The sequence below is a fragment of the Zea mays genome, chromosome 8 (genome assembly GCF_902167145.1).
Source record: "Zea mays cultivar B73 chromosome 8, Zm-B73-REFERENCE-NAM-5.0, whole genome shotgun sequence".
In the NCBI taxonomy this organism is placed as follows: domain Eukaryota; kingdom Viridiplantae; phylum Streptophyta; class Magnoliopsida; order Poales; family Poaceae; genus Zea; species Zea mays.
Genome location: NC_050103.1, coordinates 96215988 through 96235641, shown reverse-complemented (window position 1 = coordinate 96235641; position 19654 = coordinate 96215988). Strand labels below are relative to the sequence as shown.

The 19654-nt window shown below is 42.3% G+C and overlaps 1 protein-coding gene across 1 annotated transcript; it reads right to left on the bottom strand.

Moving 5' to 3' along the window:
• Window positions 1–5899: 5899 nt before the first annotated feature.
• On the bottom strand, window positions 5900–16085 carry LOC103635574 (uncharacterized). The gene is made up of 10 exons (XM_035961977.1): window positions 15732–16085; window positions 15532–15616; window positions 15403–15426; window positions 7413–7530; window positions 7252–7332; window positions 6738–6862; window positions 6473–6653; window positions 6259–6384; window positions 5961–6147; window positions 5900–5907 (listed from the first exon to the last, which is right to left on the bottom strand). The coding sequence occupies exons 1-10, from the start codon at window positions 15955–15957 to the stop codon at window positions 5900–5902; spliced, it is 1161 nt and encodes a 386-aa protein (XP_035817870.1). The 5' UTR covers window positions 15958–16085.
• Window positions 16086–19654: the final 3569 nt, after the last annotated feature.

The following is a 19654-nucleotide window of genomic DNA, read 5'->3' as shown; positions in this document are numbered from 1 at the left end:
CACCGTATAGGACAGGACGAAAGCGCCGCCGTACTCGATGCTCGTGCGCTGGCTACCAAGAGGATATGGCACAACCGCCTGTCTGTCTGCGACTGTGTGAGAGATAGAGATGAAACGGCAAACGTCGCTGTCTCACTACACACTGAGAGCCTAGGCGGCTGGGCCTGAGACTACGAAGTCAAGATTAATGGGCTACAATTAATTCTCCTTACTTGTTGCTACCGTGTTGTTGACTTATGATTGAGCCTTTAAAAATTCTATAGAGGTAACATATATATCTATACAAAATATGTTATATATCTGTATATACGTACTGGTTTTTAGTACCACGGGTGAGGCCCCGTTAATTGGGGGGCCTGGTTGGGGGCACTGCTCGACCCCCAGCTAGGGCCGACGCTGTGTACAAACCAAATTAATGAGACGTTTCTTGAGGCGTCTCTAGGGACTATGTGAAAAAAATTAAAGAGACTGTACACAACTCTCGATACATAATGTGTCTTGACTGAATTTATTATCTAGAGACTTAAGATTGTATCATGCAGTTTATTAGTTGTCTCGTTTTTGGAAAACTGTTTTAAGAGTTCAAGGTTGTACGTGCCCTTATATAGTTCACAAATGAAACAAAGCGGAGCTGCCAAACTGTTCTTGTAATTAAGCCACCGGTTCTATAGAAACAAAATAGAGAAACCTTTAATCTATTACTACGAGAGTACTATAGCTAGCTAGCTAGTGGAGAAGCAAGTGCCAGTCCAGCTTGCATTGCATGTTGTGTTGGTGTGTATATATATATATATATATATATATATATATATATATATATATATATATATATATATATATATATATATATATATATATATATATATATATATATATATATAGGAAGAGGTAATGGAAGCCCTGGGCTTCCGTTAGTGGGCGAAGCCCCAGCCAGGGAGACCGAACGGGTCGCGTTAGGCCCACTGGACGCCAGCCTGCGCCATTTATGCAAAGGATAACCACGTATCCCGCTTTACACGCGACATGCAATTACGCAAGCATAAATTTGTGTACAAATGTGCATAACTCATGCATAAATGGAATCTTTGCATGCCAGGAATCGCGCGCACGAATATCTGCATGTGCTAGACGCTTACGACTGCATAACGTTGTGATACAAGATAGCGTAAACCATGCAAACGTTCACGGCAGGTTTTGGGATGAGGCAAGACGTGATTTTCGTGCGCGAAAATAAAGGCGCAGTTACGGCAGGAAACTAATACAACTTTACAGCCGCGTCCATGTTCGCTCGTCCATCTGAATTATTGGCGGCGGTTAGCGGCGGCGGAAGTGAGAGGTCAGGCCGGCGAAGAATATGTCGACCACCGGCGCTGGCGATGACATCCTGCCTGTACCCTCTGTGCATAAGCCAGCAGGTACGTCAGTTTCAATGGACATGCAACCTGTTTTGTCTGCAATCGCCCCATACACAGAGGGTGTATCTGTTACTCCTCCGGCTGCATTGAGGGCACCTGGACATATCGAAGAGCACACAAAAACAACAGATGTGGTCGGCGCAGAGAAGCACATCCCCATGAGACATATTGGGCCACATGAACAGGACACACCTCATATTCTTCAAAGCCACGTAAGTTCTCCCGTATTACGTTAAATTTAGTCGCTATTGAATCGTAAATGTTAAATTTCTGTGCGCAGCCGGACAATATTGATATAAGATTGATACCTAAAGTCGGTATGACATTTAGTAACGTGGATGAGGTGTATAATTTTTATAGTCAATATGCGTACGAGGTAGGATTTCCGTTGAAGAAATATAGGGAGCGGAAGAATTGTAAATGGTTGAACTGTTCAATGGAAGGAAAGAATGCTGAAAGGGTAGTTGGAAATCCAAGGATACGTAACACATGTTCGAAACGAACACAGTGCAAGGCTGGGATGAAACTTAAAAAAATCTACGATGATGCTAAAGAGAATGTTATTTCTGTTCGGATTGATCTGGTAAACTATGAGCATAATCATGAATTTTTGAAGAAAGATACAGAAAAGGGCAATTGCAATGCAACAAAACACATGATCGTGAATATATGGAGTTCCTTAGTGCGATGCAAGAAAGCAGGATTCCACCACATTGCATTATGGATTTTGTTACAGAAATGCATGGTGGCCCAGAAAACGTTCCAATAACCGTGCAGGACATGAGTAACCTGTAAGTGTATTATGCATTGACAATAATTGTATTTTATATTACATAAACAATCGTAATGTGTTGAGTTAGATATAGTGCATAATCATTACATTTTTTGACAGGAAAAAAGCATGGCAAAGGGAGAGAAATGCAAATGATGTGTCAAAGCTGTTATCTTTTTTTCATTATGCAAGAAAGATAATCCACAGTTTTTTTCAGACTTTCAACTGGACAAAGAAGGGAAAATTTTAAGCATATTTTGGTCCCATGCTAGCCAGCAAGCCGAGTACATTGATTTTGGTGATGCAGTGACTTTTGATACTACACATAAGACTAATATGTATGATAAGTCATTAGGCATGTTTGTTGGCTCGAACCACCACCTACAATGCACAATATTTGGGTTTGCTTTACTAGGAGACGAGACAGTTGATACATTCGAGTGGGTATTCAATACGTTCAAAACATGCGGGATGTGACGGACCACGAGTGATGCTGACAGGTATGTTGTTATAAAATGGCTCGTAATTATTATGTATTGTACTATATGATATCATATTGTCTTGCATGATGTTATGTAAATTTATATATTTCAGATCAAGACCCTGCCATGCCAATTGCACTTGGCAGAGTATTCCCAAACACAATACATCGATTGTGTTTGTGGCATGTGCAAAACAGGTATATGCCTCACTTGAATGAATTATATGCAAGATTTGAGGACATGGATTTCAAAACAAGGTTCCAATCTATAATACATCATCCATTGAATGAAATGGAGTTCGAGGCTGCCTGGCAAATGATGCTTGATGATTTCCACCTACACGAGAACAACACCCTTGCCAGATTATATGAAATACGCAAAGATTGGGTACCTGCATTTTTTAAAGGAGATTATTGTGGTCTTATGGTCTCTACACAACGAAGCGAGAGCATGAACAAGTTGGTTAAGAGTGCCCACGTGGATGCAAACACACCGCTTCATCAATTTGCAAAGCAAATGATGAAGCTCCTGCATAGTAGGAAGATGAAAGAGGCCAAAGAGGCACTAGGATGCATGGTAAGTGAAAAAATTAATAAACATATGTTTTATGCTATTAGAAACAAAACAGTATTAATACTATATTGTGTAATTTGCAGGGTCAAAAGGATACAACTACATTGTATATGTTTGAAATAAGAGTTGCAAGGGCATACACTAGAGCTGTGATGACAAGGTTTCAGGAGACAGTAAAATATGCAACTGCATACCGAATAGACCGTGATACAGAGGGTGAGGAACATGATTGGGTGGTGAAACATACTACAAGATCAAATAAAATTGTTTGGGGTCAACACCAATTCAAGATAAGGGCTGATGTAGATGCCGGAAAGTATTCATGTGAGTGCAAGCATTGGGAGCATACAGGTATGTTATACTATATAAAATTACAAAATATTATGAATACATAGCTGTTTACGATTAATATATGACATAATGTATGTTTAATCAATTATAGGTCTATTTTGTGTTCATCTTGTACGCGCTTTCATGCATCTACAAATTGAAAGGATCCCAAGTGAGTATATTTTGCAACGATACACATACTCCGCGCATCAAGATGTGGCTTTTTCAAGAGACGATAGAAATTTGAAAGGAAAAGATGGAGAAACTCGATCATATAGACAGAAGATGTTGCTTAAAAAAGCAATGAAAGTAGTACACCATGCGAGTATGTCTAAAGCTGGGAATGATAAAGCCCTAGAGATGATGGACGAATTATTAGGGTTATTGATGCGTGTGGAGCCTGATATAGGTACTGGTGAGAGTTGTGGCACAAGTGTTTGCGATGACATCCAGGTACACACCTCGTGATGTTATGAATTTTGCATAATTACTTGTCGAATATGATCCATGATTGTAATGATGATATAGGTCGAAGCGTATGAAACAGAAGAAATGGCTATAGACAACTTAGGCAAATTAGATGATGGGAACGAGGTATGGAACAGATCTTTATAATGTATTACATATACAACACTATAAAATTTGTGTCTTCACTGGAGTTTGTTTTATTTCACAGGAAATTTTAATGGGCTCTAATACAACTGAATGCAATACTAAGGATGATCAATGTAATATGCAGATATTAACATTGGAACATAACACTGACATTCGGCTGGTTGAGAGTAGTTCTATGGATGTGGAAGCTAGAAAGGTGAAAACATTGCTACAATATATGATGACATACGATAATGTAAAATCTGACTTGATATCTTTGTTTTGTAGAAACTGGAATTTCATATGGAAGGTGTAAACTTAACAAGACCAGATAAGGCCAAGCCTAAGGGAAGAACAATCAAAAGTAGTGAGCAACAAGTTTTAAAATTGGGTGCGAAAGGAGCTAAGAAGATGAGCAGGAAATGCCAGAAATGTGGCATAGCTGATGGTCACAACAGCCGTACGTGTTTAACTGTCGAGGATAATAGGGTTCGATTGGCTAACCTATATGGACGTAAGCGAGGACGGCCTCCTGGTTCAAGGAACAAACTCATAGCTGCAGCCCCGCAATGGAATGAGACATCAACGTCGAAAAAACGAACGGTGGATGTCGGAGATGATGATTCATCTGGTAGAGAGTAGAAGACCATAAGATACAAATATTTCCTTGTGTAAATGTGATTCCTGTGTTCATTTGACAACTTCCATAAAGAATCATAAATATACTTGCAAACTGGCATAAATGGATGTGTAATTTGTCATAAGCTGTAACAGTTATGCAGCAGTATGACTACATATACTTAGCATACATGTATGTGAAAACCTGCGTAACTCTGCGTTGTGTAATGCATAAGATGGTAAGCCTGTGAACCATGACTGTACAAAAAATGACTCTGCGTTGTGTAATGCAAACTGGCATAAATGTCTGTGTAATTTGTCATAAGCTTTAACAGTTATGCAGCAAACTGACTGTACATATACTCCGGTCAATAATTATATCGTAAACATGCATACTTCCAGATAGGTTATGCAGTTATGCAGCAATCTGACTGTACAGTTATGCAGCAATCTGACTGTACATATGCAGCAATCTGACTGTACAAACATGCATAATACTGTCAATAATTATATCGTAAACTCCGGTCAAGAAACATGCATACTTCGAGGTTATTGACATAACAATATTGTACAGGAACCTGGAAGAATCAAATGTAAGAAACACACATTACATTTCAAACACAGTTTGGAACAACATTCCAGTTTAGAAAAAAGCTGATCCCAAAGTTGTCAATGACATAACTAAGAAACGTCTACGGACTTTGGCCATAATATACAGTTATGACTGATCTGAAGTTTAGGGAACCATTGTATACAAAATATATTACATGACCAAACTAAACTACATCCTTTAGACCTTGAATCTTTGGATGTCTTGGAGCAGCGATAATGCTTTGTTCTTCGGGTGGAATGTGATGTAATGCAGCGCAAGAGACCGTATCTCACTGGTGTTGCCCTGCAATACAAAAACACTGAGTTAGTTATACCTCTGTTCCATGTGTTGCCATGGGCCAACTATAGAATTAAATGGTAAATTTGTACATACTGCTTCTATGTCTGACCGCAAAGATCCTTCGTCGCATTGATAAAATAGAATGTAACCCATGACATAAAACCCACAGTCATTTGATCCAGCTGCCATGTTAGGACAATTTTGGCACAAGTCAATTGTGAAGTTACCAAACTTGGGAAAGCATGTACTGGGCCGCACATGTTGTATTGCTTTGTTTAATCTGCTCATAATAACCTTAGCCCATGGTAACTTTCTGCCACCTGAGCCCAAATGTGCAAAATGATAGTCCTTCCATGTAGTTCCACCAAGTGTTGGTCCATATGGGTTGGAATCTAAAATATGAATGCACTTCTTGACCTTGTTGACAACATACAATGTCCAATGCCCCCTGCTTACCATGGGGACCATGATCTGACCGTGTAAAAAAAGCATAAAATTAACAGGGTAACTTACAAAAGCATAACAATGTGATATGTTCCATTTAAAAGGAATTGTGTTTGGATTATGAAATACGATTGTTACCGCTTTGCATTGGTCCAACTCATCTGTCTCAGGCAATGAATTGTCTAGAAGTGTGTGGAGTACAGATTCATCAAAAGGTTGAGGGTTGCGACTGTGTCGTTCCTGTTCCTCAAAGTTGAGTATTGACTGCAATAAACAATATAAATGGAGTGAGTGTACTTGGGTTGATCTAATTTGTATATGAAAATGGTGTATGTAAGTTACAATAGTTTACCCCAACATTAACATCAAGAACCAAACTGTTCGAACTCATGGAAGTGTGCTGATTTTTTGCATCATCAATAACACATTGGATGAAACACTGCATGAATCCATTGTCGAGACACTTCCCATCGGCAAAAGATTCATATATGTCAGAACATGTCGCTGAATATTCACCATAATCTATTATGGTCCTGGTGAATTTTTTATATCAATTAGAGAGGTGGCGTAAATGTACAAGCATATAAACAAATTTAGATTAAGTATGAACTTCGTACCTGCCGGTGTCAGATTGCAGACCACACAAATATTCGCGTAGAGCTAACACAGTTTGCATCTCCGAATCAAGAGAAGCCTGGCTAACCTGTGGAGTGTTTGTAGCTGGATCGGTTTCAACATAAACCTAAAAATATATATGAAAATATACATAAAACTCTGTGAACAATTTTGACAACTATAAAGAAAATGAAAATTACTGAGCTGACATAAAGTGGAATATACGTATGTGGAATGAAGTGTCATAAACTGGCATAAAATTAATGAGCTGCCATTACTGATACATATCAAGAGAAAGAAATATTCTTGCAAACTGCATAAATGAATGTGTAATTTATCATAGGCAGCTAGCAGTTATGTAAAAACTGCATGCACATCTACTCAGCATATATGTATATGTAAATGGGCATAACACTGATTTATAAGATGCATAACCTATTTAGACTGTGAAGCATGGCTGTACAAAATCTGTGAACAGTTGAACACTACAAAGAAAATGTAAATTACTGAGCTGACATGTTCAGATGGAGTCTGATCAAAGCATGGACCACTGTCAGGCAAGTCTGTTTCTGCCACTTGTTGTACGCCGCCAGTAGACTAACAATGATGGTATAAATGGATTACAAATTTAGTAAACTGCTAATGAGAATATAGAAAAACTACGAGGGGGTTTAGACATACCTTGATTTGTGGAGTCGCATCAAATATCGGCGCGTCAGGATCCATGTGTGGTGTTGCTTTAGGAGTGACGTTTGTATTGGTCGGCATGTTCTTGCCACCGTCACCATGTTTACCCTGAAAGAATTGTAATGGTTATATGTGAGAGCACCTAGAGGGGGGGTGAATAGGTGATCCTGTAGAGACTTAAACTTATAGCCACAAAAACTTGTTAAGTGTTAGCACAATGATTGCCAAGTGGCTAGAAAGGAGTCTCAGCAAAACACAATACCACAAGAGATCAAACACAGAGATGACACAGTGGTTTATCCCGTGGTTCGGCCAAGACCAACGCTTGCCTACTCCACGTTGTGGTGTCCCAACGGACGAGGGTTGCAATCAACCCCTCTCAAGCGGTCCAAAGACCAACTTGAATACCACGGTGTTTTGCTTTGCCTTTCAATATCCCGTTTGCGAGGAATCTCCACAACTTGGAGTCTCTCGCCCTTACACTTGAGATTCACAAAGAAATACGGAGTAAGGGAGGGAAGCAACACACACAAATCCCCAGCAAAAATGCGCACACACACGGCCAAGAATCGAGCTCAAAAGACTATCTCAAAGTTCTCACTAGAACGGAGCTCGAATCACTGAGAATGACAAACGAATGCGCAAAGACTGAGTATGGATGATCAAGAATGCTCTAAGGTTGCTTGGTGTACTCCTCCATGCGCCTAGGGGTCCCTTTTATAGCCCCAAGGCAGCTAGGAGCCGTTGAGAGCAAATTTAGAAGGCCATCCTTGCCTTCTGTCGTCTGGCGCACCGGACAGTCCGGTGCACACCGGACACTGTCCGGTGCCAGATTTCTTTCCTTAAATGGCGAATCTGGGAGCCGTTGGCGCACCGGACAGTCCGGTGCACACCGGACAGTCCGGTGCCCCCTTCCAACCGTTGGCTCGGCCACGTGTCGCGCACGGATTCCGCGGCCGACCGTTGGCCCGGCCGACCGTTGGCTCACCGGAGAGTCCGGTGCACACCGGACAGTCCGGTGAATTTTAGCCGTACGCCGTCGGCGAATTCCCGAGAGCGGCCACTTCGCTCGAGGCAGCCTGGCGCACCGGACACTGTCCGGTGCACCACCGGACAGTCCGGTGCCCCAGACCGAAACAGCTTTTTGGCTGAACACAGCCAACTCTTCTCGTTTCTTCTTCTTTCTGTTTCTGATACTTAGACAAGTATACTAGTACACAAAACCAATGTACTAAGACTTAGAAACATACCTTTTCTCTTGATTTGCACTTTGTCCATCCATGGGCATAGATTCACATTTAAGCACTTGTGTTGGCACTCAATCACCAAAAACTTAGAAATGGCCCAAGGGCACATTTCCCTTTCAATCTCCCCCTTTTTGGTGATTTATGCCAACACAACATAAAGCAACTAGAACAAGTGCAATATCACTTCAAATAAAAACTCAAATTTATTTTGATTCAATTTGGCATATATGGATCATCCTTTGCCACCACTTGGTTTGTTTTTGCAAATCAACCTCAAAATCCTATCTCTAAGTCAAATCCACTTGTAGAGACATCAAGAGAGGTTTTCGAAAGAAAATTGATTCAAGATTCCAAAAACTCCCCCTTTTTCCCATAATCAACACTTCTCCCCACCAGAGGCCAATTTTTGACACAAGAGACATTGCAAGAGTTTTGCCAAACCAAAAGCTCTATCCTACTGTTTTCAAAGTTTCTCAAGTGGTAGCTGATCCATTTATTGCTTTGGCCTTTATTTTCTCCCCCTTTGGCATCAAGCACCAAAATGGGATCAATCTTGGCCCTGTAACCCCATTGCCTCACCAAAATCTTCAACTAAGAGCAAATAGGCAATAAGAGTATAAAGATGAACTTGGAAGAGTTACTCTTTTCATCGGAGTGCAGTGGAAGTCTTGCATGGTCCAAGTCCACCTTTTCCCTTTTAATTCTCCTTCGAGACTAAAACAAGCAAACTCAAGCATATGGTTAGTCTCAAAGGGTCAAGTTGTAACACATCTCCCCCTAAACATGTGCACCACTTTGCAACGGACTTGTGAGGTCCAGGGAGTGTTTGTACAACTTGAGCACCATTATTAAGCAACAAAATGCAGAAGGAACATGATCAAAAGCATAAACACATGTATGCTATAATTCAATCCAAGTTCCGCGAATCTAAGACATTTAGCTCACTACGCAGCCTGCAAAAGGTCTTCTCATCTAGAGGCTTGGTAAAGATATCGGCTAGCTGGTTCTCGGTGCTAACATGAAACACTTCGATATCTCCCTTTTGCTGGTGGTCTCTCAAAAAGTGATGCCGGATGTCTATGTGCTTTGTGCGGCTGTGTTCAACAGGATTTTCCGCCATGCGGATAGCACTCTCATTATCACATAGGAGTGGGACTTTGCTCAGATTGTAGCCAAAGTCCCGAAGGGTTTGCCTCATCCAAAGTAGTTGCGCGCAACACTGCCCTGCGGCAACATACTCGGCCTCAGCGGTGGATAGGGCAACGGAGGTTTGTTTCTTAGAGTTCCATGACACCAGGGACCTTCCTAAGAATTGGCACGTCCCTGATGTACTCTTCCTATCGACCTTACATCCAGCATAGTCGGAATCTGAGTATCCAACCAAGTCAAAGGTAGACCCCTTTGGATACCAGAGCCCGAAGCAAGGCGTAGCAACCAAATATCTAAGAATTCGCTTCACCGCCACTAAGTGACACTCCTTAGGATCGGATTGAAATCTAGCACACATGCATACACTAAGCATAATATCCGGTCTACTAGCACATAAATAAAGTAAAGACCCTATCATTGACCGGTATGCTTTTTGATCAACGGACTTACCTCCTTTGTTGAGGTCGGTGTGTCCGTCGGTCCCCATCGGAGTCTTTGCGGGCTTGGCGTCCTTCATCCCAAACCGCTTCAGCAAGTCTTGCGTGTACTTCGTTTGAGAGATGAAGGTGCCATCCTTGAGTTGCTTTACTTGGAACCCAAGGAAGTAGTTCAACTCACCCATCATAGACATCTCGAATTTCTGCGTCATAACCCTGCTAAACTCTTCACAAGACTTTTGGCTAGTAGAACCAAATATTATGTCATCGACATAAATTTGGCACACAAAAAGATCACCGTCGCAAGTCTTAGTAAAAAGAGTTGGATCGGCTTTCCCAACCTTGAAAGCATTAGCAATTAAGAAGTCTCTAAGGCATTCATACCATGCTCTTGGGGCTTGCTTAAGTCCATAGAGCGCCTTAGAGAGCTTACACACATGGTCGGGGTACCGTTCATCCTCGAAGCCAGGGGGTTGCTCCACGTACACCTCCTCCTTAATCGGCCCATTGAGGAAAGCGCTCTTCACATCCATTTGGTACAACCTGAAAGAATGGTGACCGGCATATGCTAGCAAGATACGAATTGATTCTAGCCTCGCCACAGGAGCAAACGTCTCCTCAAAGTCCAAACCTGCGACTTGGGCATAACCTTTTGCCACAAGTCGAGCCTTGTTCCTCGTCACCACCCCATGCTCGTCCTGTTTGTTGCGGAACACCCACTTGGTTCCCACAACATTTTGCTTGGGACGAGGCACCAGTGTCCATACTTCATTTCGCTTGAAGTTGTTGAGTTCCTCCTGCATGGCTAACACCCAGTCCGGATCTAGCAAGGCCTCTTCTACCCTGAAAGGCTCAATAGAAGAGACAAAGGAGTAATGCTCACAAAAATTAACTAATCGAGATCGAGTAGTTACTCCCTTGCTAATGTCACCCAAAATTTGGTCGACGGGATGATCCCTTTGAATCACCGCTCGAACTTGGGTTGGAGGTGCCGGCTGTGCTTCTTCCTCCATCACATGATCATATTGTGCTCCCCCTTGATCACACGCCTCCTGTTGATGAACCTGTTCATCGTCTTGAGTTGGGGGATGCACCGTTGTTGAGGAACAAGGTTGATCTCGTTCATCTTGTTCCTGTGGCCGCACTTCTCCAATCGCCATGGTTCGTATAGCAGCCGTCGGAACATCTTCTTCATCTACATCATCACAATCAACAACTTGCTCTCTTGGAGAGCCATTAGTCTCATCAAATACAACGTCGCTAGAGACTTCAACCAAACCCGATGATTTGTTGAAGACTCTATACGCCTTTGTATTTGAGTCATAACCTAACAAAAACCCTTCTACATCTTTGGGAGCAAACTTAGAATTTCTACCCTTCTTCACTAGAATGTAGCATTTGCTCCCAAATACACGAAAGTAAGATACATTGGGTTTGTTACCGGTTAGAAGCTCATACGACGTCTTCTTGAGGAGGCGGTGAAGGTAGACCCTGTTGATGGCGTGGCAAGCCGTGTTCACGGCTTCCGACCAGAAACACTCGGGGTCTTGAATTCTCCAAGCATCGTCCTCGCCATATCGATTAGCGTCCTGTTCTTCCTCTCTACCACACCATTTTGCTGTGGTGTGTAGGGAGCGGAGAACTCGTGCTTGATCCCTTCCTCCTCAAGGAACTCCTCCACTTGAAGGTTCTTGAACTCGGACCCGTTGTCGCTCCTTATCTTCTTCACCTTGAGCTCAAACTCATTTTGAGCTCTCCTGAGGAAGCGCTTGAGGGTCCCTTGGGTTTCAGACTTATCCTGCAAAAAGAACACCCAAGTGAAGCGGGAAAAGTCATCAACGATAACTAGACCATACTTACTTCCTTCTATGCTCAGATAGGCGACGGGTCCGAAGAGGTCCATATGTAGCAGCTCCAGGGGTCTTGATGTTGTCATCACATTTTTGGTGTGATGAGAGCTTCCCACCTGTTTCCCTGCTTGACAAGCTGCACAAGGTCTATCTTTTTCGAAATGAACATTGGTTAGACCTATCACGTGTTCTCCCTTTAGAAGCTTGTGGAGGTTCTTCATCCCCACATGTGCTAAGCGGCGATGCCACAGCCAGCCCATGCAAGTCTTAGCCATTAAGCATGCATCTAGACCGGCCTCTTCTTTTGCAAAATCAACTAAGTAAAGCTTGCCGTCTAGAATACCCTTAAAAGCTAGTGAACCATCACATCTTCTAAAAACAGACACATCTACATTTGTAAACAAACAGTTATATCCCATATTGCATAATTGACTCACAGATAGCAAATTATATCCAAGAGACTCTACTAAAAACACATTAGAGATAGAGTGCTCATTTGAGATTGCAATTTTGCCTAACCCTTTTACCTTGCCTTGATTCCCATCACCAAATATTATTGAATCTTGGGAATCTTTATTCTTGACGTAGGAGGTGAACATCTTCTTCTCCCCCGTCATATGGTTTGTGCATCCGCTGTCAATAATCCAGCTTGAACCCCCGGATGCATAAACCTGCAAGGCAAATTTAGGCTTGGGTCTTAGGTACCCAACTCATGTTGGGTCCTGCAAGGTTAGTCACAATTTCCTTAGGGATCCAAATGCAAGTTTTATCACCCTTGCATTTTGCCCCTAACTTCCTAGCAATTACCTTTCTATTCTTTCTACAAATTGCAAAGGAAGCATTCAAAGCATGATATATTGTAGAAGGTTCATTTAATTTCCTAGGAACATTAACAACATTTCTTCTAGGCATATTATGAACAACATTTCTCCTACCAACATTTCTATCATGCACATAAGAAGAGCTAGAAGCAAACATGGCATGAGAATCAAAGGCATTATATGCATTACAACTCCTATAAGCATTTTTAGGTTGTCTTCTATCACAGTACATAAAGGCATGGTTCTTTTGCACACTACTAGCCATAGGGGCCTTCCCTTTTTCCTTGGCGGAGATGGGAGCCTTATGGCTTGTCAAGTTCTTGGCTTCCCTTTTGTAGCCAAGTCCATCCTTAATTGAGGGATGTCTACCAATCGTATAGGCATCCCTTGCAAATTTTAATTTATCAAATTCGCTTTTGCTAGTCTTAAGTTGGGCATTAAGACTGGCCACTTCATCATTCAATTTAGAAATTGAAACTAGGTGTTCACTACAAGCATCAACATTAAAATCTTTACACCTAGTGCAAACCATAACATGTTCTATACAAGAGTTAGATTTACTAGCCACTTCTAGTTTAGCATTTAAATCATTATTAACACCTTTTAAAGTAGCAATGGTTTCATGACAAGAAGATAATTCACTAGAAAGCACTTCATTTCTTTTAATTTCTAGAGCAAGAGAATTTTGTGCACTAACAAATTTATCATGCTCCTCATATAAAAGATCCTCTTGTTTTTCTAGTAATCTATTCTTATCATTCAAAGCATCAATCAACTCATTAATTTTATCTATCTTAGATCTATCTAAGCCCTTGAACAAGCATGAATAATCTATGTCATCATCATCACTAGACTCATTATCACTAGAAGAAGCATAAGTGGAGTCTTGAGTACTCACCTTCTCCCTTGCCATAAGGCATGTGTGATGCTCGTTGGGGAAGAGGGATGACTTGTTGAAGGCAGTGGCGGCGAGTCCTTCATTGTCGGAGTCGGAGAAGGAGCAATCCGAATCCCACTCCTTGCCTAGATGTGCCTCGCCCTTTGCCTTCTTGTATGCCTTCTTCTTCTTGTCGTTGATCACGATTCCCTTCCCCTTAGGATCCATCTCTTCGGGCGATTAGTCCCTTCTTGAAGAGAACGGCTCCGATACCAATTGAGAGCACCTAGAGGGGGGGGGTGAATAGGTGATCCTGTAGAGACTTAAACTTATAGCCACAAAAACTTGTTAAGTGTTAGCACAATGATTGCCAAGTGGCTAGAAAGGAGTCTCAGCAAAACACAATACCACAAGAGATCAAACACAGAGATGACACAGTGGTTTATCCCGTGGTTCGGCCAAGACCAACGCTTGCCTACTCCACGTTGTGGTGTCCCAACGGACGAGGGTTGCAATCAACCCCTCTCAAGCGGTCCAAAGACCAACTTGAATACCACGGTGTTTTGCTTTGCCTTTCAATATCCCGTTTGCGAGGAATCTCCACAACTTGGAGTCTCTCGCCCTTACACTTGAGATTCACAAAGAAATACGGAGTAAGGGAGGGAAGCAACACACACAAATCCCCAGCAAAAATGCGCACACACACGGCCAAGAATCGAGCTCAAAAGACTATCTCAAAGTTCTCACTAGAACGGAGCTCGAATCACTGAGAATGACAAACGAATGCGCAAAGACTGAGTATGGATGATCAAGAATGCTCTAAGGTTGCTTGGTGTACTCCTCCATGCGCCTAGGGGTCCCTTTTATAGCCCCAAGGCAGCTAGGAGCCGTTGAGAGCAAATTTAGAAGGCCATCCTTGCCTTCTGTCGTCTGGCGCACCGGACAGTCCGGTGCACACCGGACACTGTCCGGTGCCAGATTTCTTTCCTTAAATGGCGAAGCCGACCGTTGGCAGATCTGGGAGCCGTTGGCGCACCGGACAGTCCGGTGCACACCGGACAGTCCGGTGCCCCCTTCCGACCGTTGGCTCGGCCACGTGTCGCGCACGGATTCCGCGGCGGACCGTTGGCCCGGCCGACCGTTGGCTCACCGGACAGTCCGGTGCACACCGGACAGTCCGGTGAATTTTAGCCGTACGCCGTCGGCAAATTCCCGAGAGCGGCCACTTCGCTCGAGGCAGCCTGGCGCACCGGACACTGTCCGGTGCACCACCGGACAGTCCGGTGCCCCAGACCGAAACAGCTTTTTGGCTGAACATAGCCAACTCTTCTCGTTTCTTCTTCTTTCTGTTTCTGATACTTAGACAAGTATATTAGTACACAAAACTAATGTACTAAGACTTAGAAACATACCTTTTCTCTTGATTTGCACTTTGTCCATCCATGGGCATAGATTCACATTTAAGCACTTGTGTTGGCACTCAATCACCAAAAACTTAGAAATGGCCCAAGGGCACATTTCCCTTTCAATATGCTATTTACATAAAACGATTAATAGAACCCTAGAATGAAAAAATACAAATAATAATAAAAACATTACCACTGAGGTTGTAGGTGTTTTGTTCTGTTTCGTTATATTTGTATGAACCAGTGGATCAATATCAGCTTCATCGGGACAACTTTCTAATAGTACACGAATATGTTGTTGCCTTAACAGTAATTCATGTACCTGTGTGTCTGTAAACTGCGTATCCAGCTGAGAAACTGGAGTAGACATATCGGGTACAGTTGGGGGGCCGGACACGTACATCCTTCTGTACGTGTCATGAAAACAAATAAAACATTGTTAAAAATAATGGCATCAAAACCATATCGATAAATGATTGCATAACTTTTTTATATTGACGTAAATACTTTAAACAGACTAACCAGCTGTCTGGGGAAGAATATCATCTGATTTTGATGTGGTTTTCTGCACATCATAAGCATCTTCGTTGTCACCCGCCTCGGCACGGAGGACCTCATCAATTAACTCGCCAAAAACATCAGATAGATTGAATTGTTTCTCAACAATCTGCTGAAGAGTCTGTTTAATAACTGAACACGCCTTACCAACCTCCGCATCAAAATGTGACAGCTTCTCTATGAAACCCATGCGGTGGCGGGATGGAAGCTGATTCAGCTTGCTTGATATCAAATCCCTGATGAGCGGGAGTTCGATGTGAATTGAGTGCTGTCCAGATGGGTCAGGACGAGGAACATCAAAAGTGTTGGTCCTGGTCTTATGCTGTTGTAAATTGAAAATTATTAAGTAAATGTATAGCATATCACTGAATATTATGTTGAAATTCTATGACAAACAAATATATAAATAGAATCATGCCTTGAATTGTGCATGAACGGGTGGTACATCTGTGTAGCAGGTCTCTGAGGAGCTTCGGAACTAAAAAAATGTGTGAAAGATGGAGTAAAACTTATACAAACATATTAAATTGATAAATGAGATTCATATGTTTAATGGAAAATGCAAAACATCATCACAAATATGCTTACAAACGGGCATAAAGGTATGTGAACGTTATCATATGCATGTAAATAAATGATTGACACATAAAAAAAATACCGAGCAATGTCCAAATGCTTCTTCTCCTTTGCGTATCTTGCCCTTGTCAGCTCTTGTCAGGGCTTGAATAATATTCCTATCAAAGTATTTGATTCGTGGTGTTCCACGTTTGTTCTGGGGTGCCGCTGAGTCATGCAAAGGATCCAAATAATACAGCTGCAAAAGGCATAACATGAGTCATTATAAGACATAGCAAAAGCATAAACTACGTGTATATGGATTTTGCATACAAGATTATGGGTACATGTAACAGACAAAAAAAGGATATGCTTACAAGAATAACGATGGAACATCCATAGATGGTTGTAGAAACGTTCGTAACGCTCCTATTATGCCACTTCTTGGCAGCTTGGCATAAATCATTGAAAATAAGCTGGCACCAGTCAATCTGGTGGAAACGATCCATCTGCTCGGTTAAAAGAACCTCATGGTTCGTTATTCCCCAGCTGGCAGTAGGGAACAACAACCTATTGAACAATATCAAGAAAAAGCATCTGATGCTTAAATCATCGTCAGAACCTTTCCTCAAACGATCTTGTAGAGCTGTAACCCCAAAGTCTTCTTTCGATAGACCAAGTTCAGCTCTCAAATTGTTGGCAACAACAGCTTCATCGATGCCCAATGCAGTTCCTCCCCCAGCATTCGGTAAACCCAAAATTAGGTGCACCGTATCCTTTGTAATTTTCAGCTCCTTTCCAGGGCCAGCTCGAATTGTCATGTCATTGTGGTCGAGCTTTTCCATCAGCCAAGCTAAGTGTGATCTGCTGCCGAGTGCGTCCAGTCTCATATCAAGAATACTAGAAAATCCCCTACGTGCAATTGCTTGTTGCTGTCTGTCATTTAATATCTGTATGCTTACTAACACATCTTGGGGGTTGCATCTGACGTTCAGCCTCTGCTGGGAAAAATATATAAAATGAATATTGTAAACATTTACATGTGCATAATCGCAACACAATGTTTAACTCAGACATCAAGACAACATGATTTCACGCATAAAAATGATATATTGCCATAGACATAAATATCTAACCTGTCGGGGTGGGGGCACTGCTTTCCTCCGCTTAGTGACTACCTTCTTCAAAACTTTCCCAGGGCTGTCGTCCAAGTTACGCTTCTTGGATAATGGCATAAAGTCATCATCCTCATCAGCAGCATGCCTTGTTTCGGGTCTAACAGTCCCCGCCGGAGCACGGGGTATGTCAACGCTGAAGCACTCCTGAGTAGACTGGATTATGATCCGTTTTGGATTGGAAGGTGGTCGGTCTACGTTCTTCATCACTGATGTTCCTGCCAAATGAAACAACACATATACATAAAATACGTAAAGGATCAAAAAAAAGATAAGCACAAAGTCAATTCAGATCAGTTCATGACCATACATTGCATAAATGTATCAACAAAGCAGCATAACACAATATTGTAAATTGCATAAACTTGTGAGACTAACTTGATAAAAAAATCTGCTCATATGCGACATCCAATTAATGTATAACCTGGTTATTTCGTTTGAGCTGGCCCAATTTGAACAGAAATAGGTTTTATGGCATAATGTATTGATGTATGGATCATACTTCTGTCAACAAAATCAGCATAACACAATATTGTAAATTGCATAAACTTGTGAGACTAGCTTGATCAAAAAAATTCTGCTCATATGCGACATCTAATTAAAGTATAACCTGGTTATTTCGTGTGAGCTGGCCCAATTTGAACATCAATAGGTTTTATGGCATAATGTATTGGTGTATGGATCATACTTCTGTCAACACATCAGCATAAACAAAGTATTGTAAACTGCATAAAGGTGTGATAGATTGCATAGTATACATTTGTGTCTCCAATTAACTATAAATTTATAATGAATTGGTATTTGATAAATCAAGCAATTGGCAAAATAATAATGTGAACTCTATCTACGATTCAGATTGTAAGAGTTAAAGGTTGATGGCTTACCGGAATGTGGATGGGCCTGGAGGGCGGCTGAATCCGAGACACCTGTGCAGGGGACAACCCAACGCGACGCGGGGCTGTGTCAAATGCGTTGGGGACTCGACGTTGGGGACGGACCTCGCGACGGGGTAGGGGACTCGGCGTTCGGCCGCCGCGGTGGAGAAGATCGAGGTCTCGGTCTCTGACGAGTAGGAGAACGCAGGGGCGGCACAACCGCCTCCTCGATTCCGGGGCCCTTGCCGGAGACGAAGAACAAGGACACGGCCTGTGTGCGGCGGAGAAGGCGAGGGCGGGTCTCTGCGGTGGTGAAGGAGAATGCGACGGCGGGGGAACTGCGGGGGAGAATCTTAATGCGACGGCGGCGATTAGTCTAGGGTTCGCCGGGCGCGGAGGAGAAGCAGCATACGGCGGCGAATTTGGCTAGGGTTCGGCGGGAGCGATAGTTACGGGAGAGCTGAGCTGAGAAAACGAAAGCTCAGTTCCTTGATTCGTGGGCCCGGTATACGTAAACTGCCCAGATTGCGGGAACACGATCTTTTCGTGGGCCCGGATGCCGCGAGACGTGCGCACACCAAAAGAGTGTAAACGGTAACACAAAAGAGCATAACTCGTATTTATAATTGACGTAACAGTGTATTACATTAAACCAGTAAAGCGTGCGCGCCGGTCAGAGCACCTGATCGGTTTCTAGTCGGGGCTTCCTGTAGTTAGAGAGAGCCCAGGGCTCTAAATACTATATATATATATATATATATATATATATATATATATATATATATATATATATATATATATATATATATATATATATATATATATATATATATATATATATATATATATATATATATATCGCTCTAGTGGAATGAACAAGCAGGCAGGCCGATCGACCTTTCTCAAGGACACTACTCGGTCCTTTCCGGAGAAAACAACAAACCAAACGTGCATTAATTAATAATAACGACAAGTTAGCTCTCGCTAGCTAATCATTACTAGCTCAGCGAGTCATGTCATCATCATCTCAGCGGAAATGCATGTGTTAGCTAGACGTACTGTCAGTTGTTGGCTCCGCCCCCTTTCTTCCAAGTATGTCGTGTCCAGACAATCCTATACCTATCCCGTTATGAACTTTGACTGATTAAGCACGAACGAGCACTACCTACCATTAGTCCACCAAACAAACGTGTTTGTTGGACATCTTTTCCCTGCTCAAACCTGCCGTTGCGAACGACTGACTCTGCTGCCTGTCAAGCCTGGAGGTCCATCGATCGATTTA